The following is a 7,509-nucleotide window of genomic DNA, read 5'->3' on the forward strand; positions in this document are numbered from 1 at the left end:
CGCAGGGAAATTTTGGGTATAAAGCAAGGCAAAAGAGAAGCTCTCCACACTTATTGGGAGCGATTCAAGAAGCTGTTAGTTCGATGCCCACAACATGGAATTAATGATTATCAGTTATATCAGTGTTTCTGCGAGGGATTGATACCTATAGAGAGGCGACTAATTAATGCATCTAGTGGAGGGTCACTTTTAGACATGACACCAACGGAGATTAGGGCATTGATAGAAAAGCTGGCCAATGAATCAAAACATTCAGCAACCAAGGAAGAGTGGTACCGAGACCATCCAAGAGGAGTCAAAGAGAGGAGAAACGCCCACCTGGAATCCTAGATTTCAGAATTGACTAAAGTTGTCCTTTTGTTGACAAAAGAAAAGGGTATCGAACCAAAGGTCAAACCTTGCAGAATCTGCTGCAAAACCGGGCATCCAACTGACATGTGCCCAATACTTCAAGAAGATAATGAGTATGTGCAAGCTATGGGAGGATTTCAGCAAAGGCCATTTGATCAGCATCGTAATAACCAAGCTTGGAAAGGGCCTCCAAATAACAACTTCCAGCCAAGACCTCAACAGAACTTTCAACAAAGAAACCAATATCTAGCTCCACCCAGGTTTCAACAACCTTTTCAGCAAAATCAGCACCCAAGCAATTATCAGCAACCACCTGTTCAGTCGCAAGCTAGTAGTTCCAACATGTCATTGGAAGACATAGTTAAAAGGCTTGCAACCAGTACCTAAGCTTTCCAGAATGAAATAAAGTCTAGAATCAAAAATCTGGAACAGCAGGTATCGAAACTCGCGAACTCCATGAGCAAATTAGAGGCACATACACAAGGAAAATTCCCATCTCAGACTGAGAAGAACCCGAAGCACAATGCTTGTGCTGTCACCCTCAAAAGTGGTAAAAACTACAAGGGACCAGATAAGCAAGAAGATGAGGAAGAGGAGATCTTAGTTGAGCAAGAATCTGAGGCAACTGAAGAGGTGCAGAAAAAAAGACAAACCTGTTGAAGCTGAAGTGAAAATTAACCCACCTCTTTTTCCCTCAAGACTGAAAAACACGAAAAAAGAAAAGGAAGATAAAGAGATTATGGATTTCTTCAGAAAGGTTGAGGTAAATATTCCCCTTCTTGATGCAATTAAACATCTCCTCCATATGCTAAAATTTTGAAAGAGTTATGTACTTCAAAAAGGAAACTAAAAGGAAACGAAATAGTTAAAGTAAGCGAGAATGTTTCAGCTGTTTTACAAAAAAGGCTACCCCAAAAGTGTAAGGATCCAGGAGTGTTTACTGTTCCTTGCAAGTTGGGGAACCTTTCAGTGCCAAGAGCTATGTTGGATTTAGGAGCTTCTATAAATGTTTTGCCTTATTCACTTTTTAAAACTATCAGGGTAGGGCCCTTAAAAAGAACTGGAGTCATCATTCAGTTAGCTGATCATTCTTTGGTGCACCCAAAAGGTGTGTTGGAAGACGTTTTGGTTCAAGTGAATGAACTCATATTCCCAGCTGGTTTCTATGTTTTGGATATGAGAGATGACGACTTACCAAACACAGGTTCCATTCTTTTGGGGAGACCATTTTTAAAAACTGCCAGAACCAAAATAGATGTTTATGATGGTACCCTTTCAATGGAATTTGATGGTGAAGTTATCAACTTTAATATTTATGATGCCATGCGTTACCCTGATGATGTTTCAGCTCTTAATTTTATTGATGTAATTGAACCATTAACTACAAAATATTTTGAAATTGCTAACCATGAGTCACTAGCATTAGTGCTCCACAGAAATTTGTCTATTAATGCAGCTCAGGTTATACCAGAAAATTATGTGGTTGATAGAGAACTTCAAGAGATGGTAGCCCATACGGATCAGCAGAAAAAGTTGAGGTATGGTACCCAAACTCTCAAATTACCAATTTCTAACTCCAAGCTTTTTCCTTCTATAGTGCAAGCTCCCATGTTGGAGCTGAAGACACTTCCAAAACACTTGAAATAGGCATATCTTGGGGAAAAAGAAACACTACCAGTTATCATATCCAACAAGCTGTCAGAAAAAGAAGAACTCGAGTTGATCAGAATTTTGAAGGAGTACAAGACAGCAACTGGGTGGACTATCGCACACATCAAAGGAATCAGCCCATCTCTCTGCATGCACAAAATATTGATGGGAGAGGATTATAAGCCATCACGAGAAGCCCAACGCAGAATAAACCCACCAATGATGGAGGTGGTTAAGAAAGAAGTCATGAAGTTACTAGATGCTGGAATGCTATACCCAATTTCAGACAGCAAGTGGGTCACCCCAGTTCAAGTTGTTCCCAAGAAGGCTGGTGTAATAGTGGTAGAGAACAAAGAAGGAAAGCTGGTTCCAACTCGAGTTCAGAACGGATGGCGCGTGTGTATTGACTACAAAAAATTAAACGCAGCCACCCAGAAAGATCATTTTCTGCTCCCAGTCATAGACCAGATGCTAGAGAGGCTTGCTGGAAAATCTCATTACTGCTGCTTGGATGGATTTTCAGGTTTCCACCAGATTCTAGTTGCTCCAGAATATCAGGAGAAAACGACTTTCACCTGTCCCTTCGGGACGTTTGCGTATAGGCATATGCCCTTTGGACTCTGCAACGCACCCGCTACCTTTCAAAGGTGTATGGTTAGTATTTTTTCTGCGTACGTCGAAAATATCATAAAAGTTTTCAGGGATGATTTCACCGTCTATGGAGACTCCTTTGATATTTGTTTGAAAAATATTACAAAAATTTTACAAAGATGTATAGAAACAGACCTGGTTTTAAATTTTGAAAAATGTCACTTTATGGTTGACCAAGGTCTGATTCTTGAAAATATTGTTTCAAAAAGAGGTTTAGAAGTCGATAAAGCAAAAATTGATGTTATAAAGAGCTTACCATACCCGAAGAATGTTTAGGAAGTGCGTTCCTTTCTTGGTCATGCAGGGTTTTACAGGAGATTTATAAAAGAGTTTTCAAAGATATCAGTTCGCATGTGCCAGTTATTGCAGAAAGATGCTGAGTTCGACTTCAATGAAGATTGCAAGAAAGCTTTTGATGTGCTGAAAAATCTTCTTACTTTTGCCCCCATCATTCAACCTCCAGATTGGAGTTTACCATTTGAGATAATGTGTGATGCCACTAACACCGCTGTTGGAGCTGTTCTAGGACAGAGAAAAGACCGGGTCCCCCACGTTATATGTTATGCATCAAAGACTCTGGACAATGCGCAAGCAAACTACTCCACCACTGAAAAAGAGTTGTTGTCAATTGTTTATGCATTGAAAAAATTTAGACAGTATTTGTTGGGCACAAAAGTCATAATCTTTTCGGATCACGCAGCCATTCGTTACCTTCTTGCCAAAAAGGACTCAAAGCCAATGTTGATTAGATGGATTTTCTGCTACAGGAATTTGATATAGAGATTAGGGACAAAAGTGGGAGAGAAAATTTAGTAGCTGATCACTTGAGCCGACTCACCCCACCTGAAGACCCAACACCGATCCTTGAAACATTTCCTGACAATCATCTATTCGATGTTCAGAACCCTCCTTGGTTTGCTGACATTGTCAACTATTTGGTGTCTAGAGAACTCCCTTCAGATCTCACCCGAGCCCAGAAAGATAAAATCAAGAAGGAGGCGAAAAGATATGTTTGGGACGAGCCGTATCTATGGAAACACTGTGCTAATCAGGTGGTTAGAAGATGTGTACCTCAAGATAAAGTCAAGTCAATCCTAAATTTCTGCCATTCAGAAGCTTGTGGAGGGCATTATGTGATGGGTTTTAGCCATATGAACATCCCTATGTGCATATGCAACCCTAATGCTTGGATCTAGGTTTCTCTAATTGATCATACATTGAATCCAAGACTTCTAATGGCTAATATACAGTAATAACAATATGAAATCAGAGATTAGAAGTTTACCTTGAATCACTTGCTTGATCTTGTTGTCCTTGAGGCTTTAGAGTCACAATTATCACTCCTCTAATGGCTTACAAACACCAACTAGCAAGAAGATGCTTTAGGAGAGAGGAGAGGGGAGGAAGAATTCGGCCAGGGTTTCCTTAGAGACAAGAGTGTCGAATTCCCTCAACCCCTAGGGTCTATTTATACTAGTAAGGCTCCTAGGGTTTCACCCTTAAACCCTAATTGGATAACTTAAGCCCTAAGCAATCCAAATCCTTTCCATGATAAGCCTTGGATGATTTTATGGCTATCCTTAGCCTTAGAAATCGTCCACCCCTTATCCATAAAGGATATATAGCCCAAAGTGCAACTATCAAACAATTGACAGTTTATACCCCTTTATTTAATTAATCTCTTTAAGCCACCAAATTAATTCCAAATTAATTTATGACTTATATTAATCAAATAACAATGTTATTATTCCTTATATTATTCTTATAATATATTAATAATATTCCTTCTCTCATTATAAATCATCTTGTCAAGTTGCTATGGTGAAGGCAACCCAAAAGGACCATGCTCAACCGAGTCAAATACATGCCTAATATAGTTGTAGCCTTAGACACTAATCCAACATTATGGTCCGCAACGAACCGCACGCAAGGTCTTACACAACGGTCTTTATTGGCCTCATACTTTTCCTGACTCTTTCCTATTTTGCAAAACCTGTGAAAGATGTCAAATGACTGGTCTTTGACATCTCGTAATCATATGCCACTTACTCCAATCTTAATATGTGAAATCTTTGACGTTTGGGGTATAGATTTCATGGGTTCGTTTCCGCCTTCTTTCGGGTTTGTGTATATCTTACTTGCTGTGGATTACGTGTCCAAATGGGTCGACGCAAAAGCTACACAAACCGACGATGCCAAGGTTGTGGTTGATTTTGTCAAGACAAATATATTTTCTAGGTTCGGGACTCCAAAAGCCATTATTAGTGATCGGGGTACGCATTTCTGCAAACCGCACCCTTGAAGCTGTCATCAAGAAATATGGTGTCACACATCGGGTATCCACAACATATCACCCGCAAACCAATGGACAGGCTGAAGCTTCAAACAGACAGATCAAGGGCATTATAAAGAAAACCATCAATCCGGTCAAGAAAGATTGGAGTCTTCGTTTGGACGATGCGTTATGGGCTCACCGGACATCATACAAGACTTTTATCGGTATGTCACCATATCGAATAGTTTTTGGCAAACCTTGTCAATTACCGGTTGAATTGGAGCATCGAGCATATTGGGTTGTCAAGAATCTGAATATGAGCATGGATGAGGCTGGTATCAAAAGAAGATTGGATATCCAAGAGTTAGAAGAAATCAGGAATGATGCTTACGAGAACGAGGCAAATTATAAGGAAAACACGAAAGCATTTCACGATAAGATGATCTCACGAAAGGTATTTACTACCAGTCAAAAGGTACTCTTATACCATTCTCGTTTCAAACTTATTTATGGTAAATTGAGGTCTCGTTGGGTGGGGCCTTTTGTTGTCACTAACGTGTTTGATCATGGTGCTATAGAAATTAAGAGTGAACAAACAGGAAAAATCTTTAAGGTGAATGGCCATCGTCTCAAACCATTTTACGAAAGGTTCCAAGTCACAAATGAAGAAGTGGAGGTAGTCGAGGTCCCAACTTACCGCAACTAAGGGAACCAAGTAACAATGTCGAGCCAACGACAGTAAAAAACGGGCAGCTTGCCGGGAGGCAACCCGAGCATTTGTTTTGATTTTAGTTCTGCAACTTGTTTTTAAATTTTGTGTGTTTTTAGCTTCTTAGGGTGCTTCTTTTTAATTGAAACGTGTTTTTAAAATAAAAAGGAACAGAGAAATTTTGTAAAAAGTTGAAAAATAAGGTTTTGGTGGAACCTGCGACCGCAAATCCAGTCTTTGCGATCACAGGTTATGCAGATTAGGGTCGCAACACGTTATCGAAGTTTTTTTTTGGACAATTTTTTCACGTAAATAACAAACCTGTGATCGCAGGTTTTGCCCTTGCGATCGCATGTATCAGTTTCATAGCCTTGGACGCTTTTGCACATTTTTTAAAAAAATCGATTCGAACACTATTTATCAAACCTGTGATTGCAGGTACAGTCCTTGCGATCGCAGGTATACAATTTTTCATTGGTTTTTTTAAAACAGTAAAACAAAATAATCGGAGCATTTTTCCTAAAATTAGCGATCGCAGGTATCAAATTTTTCTTAGTTTTGACCGTTAGAACCTCGAAATACGTGCCAACGGCTATATATAACCAACCTTCGATCGCATGTCCTCCCCTTGCGGTCGCAAGTTTTTGTTTCCCTATAAATAATGACCGCAGGCCTCATTTGTTACCACCACATTTCAAAAACACTCTCTGAAATCATCTAATTTTCGAGTTCTTTCACCAAAAACACCCAAATCGCTTGTTTTTTTTTGTCCAAATCAAGAAAAAAATGTATCAATCTCTTCTATTTTACTCCTACAACATCTTTATGGTAACGAAATTATGTTTTCACTGTTGAAATTCTCCAAAAATATCATTTTATTCATTTTGAAATTTGAATTTTTGCGAGTTACTTTTTTCAGATCTACGTTCCGTTACTCATCCGCTGGCCACGAAAAGTAGAAACGTTTGCTCACGACGCAATTCAGAAGAGATTCATCTGAACGGAATTTCAAAAATCAAAAAAAAATTCGGCACGAAAAATATGCTGCTGCTCAGCGCACAGTCAGGTATTTTCGTTCTGAAACTGAATTTCTGTTTTTGTTATATATTTGTGCGGGCGTTTAGGAGTAGTTAGAAATACTTATTTTCATATTATTATTATTATTATTATTATTACCTGGAAATTGTGCCTACCTTGTCCCAATTCACATTGAAAAATGCCCCCTCGACCATCTCGTTCACGCAGACAGGTTGACATACGCGATATACCCTGCACAACCCTGTTGAAGGTAGCGCCTAGCTCTTGCTGCTGAACATACAGCTGGTCCTCGCTGTGGCCTCTCGCCCTGCACTACCAACTCTCCCCCACTTGGGGTCCTGATCCGTACCAGCTGATGTGCACAATCTATCACTGCCCCATTGGGGCTCAACCAATCCATGCCTATAATAACCTTGTTCCCCCACAACGGTCTGGGAACCAAGTCTACCAGGTAACGTTCCTCGAACAGCCTCAAAACACAATCTCGGTAGACCTCCGATGCTCAAACTGATCGGTCGTCTGCAATCTCGACCTCTAGAGGGCAGTCCAACATGCCCGAAGACTCAGGAAACTTCTTGCTAAGCACAAGAGAGACAAATGATCGGGTAGCACCCGAATCAAACAACACCTGAACTGGGATACCATTCACATGGAACGATCCTAAACGTATATACACAGAGCACATATCAATATCATAACATCATGCAAATAAATCAGAGGAAAAGAATCATACGTGTCACCACATCGGGTACAGCGCGTGCCTCCTCGGTTGTCAGCTGAAATGCTCAGCTCTGAATCACTGGAGCCTCCGACTTGACCTTCCGGCCATCCATAA

At 40.1% G+C, this 7,509-nt stretch overlaps 1 protein-coding gene across 1 annotated transcript; it reads left to right on the forward strand.

Moving 5' to 3' along the window:
• The first annotated feature begins 807 nt into the window (after positions 1-807).
• Positions 808-5,633, forward strand: LOC145095090 (uncharacterized). Its single transcript, XM_079033031.1, has 7 exons — positions 808-984; positions 1,071-1,114; positions 1,194-1,857; positions 1,999-2,655; positions 3,013-3,327; positions 3,420-3,792; positions 4,891-5,633. The coding sequence occupies exons 1-7, from the start codon at positions 808-810 to the stop codon at positions 5,631-5,633; spliced, it is 2,973 nt and encodes a 990-aa protein (XP_078889157.1).
• The last annotated feature ends 1,876 nt before the right edge of the window (positions 5,634-7,509 follow it).

Source organism: Lactuca serriola, chromosome 3 (assembly GCF_051521515.1).
Source record: "Lactuca serriola cultivar US96UC23 chromosome 3, Lser_US96UC23_V15, whole genome shotgun sequence".
In the NCBI taxonomy this organism is placed as follows: domain Eukaryota; kingdom Viridiplantae; phylum Streptophyta; class Magnoliopsida; order Asterales; family Asteraceae; genus Lactuca; species Lactuca serriola.

Coding starts and splice junctions, on each gene's coding strand:
- LOC145095090 (XM_079033031.1), top strand. CDS start 808: ATGAGCAAATTAGAGGCACATACACAAGGAAAATTCCCATCTCAGACT. Junction 3,328..3,419: donor AGTATTTGTTGGGCACAAAA/GTCATAATCTTT, acceptor TTTCTGCTACAG/GAATTTGATATAGAGATTAG. Junction 3,793..4,890: donor TGGAGGGCATTATGTGATGG/GTTTTAGCCATA, acceptor TATATTTTCTAG/GTTCGGGACTCCAAAAGCCA.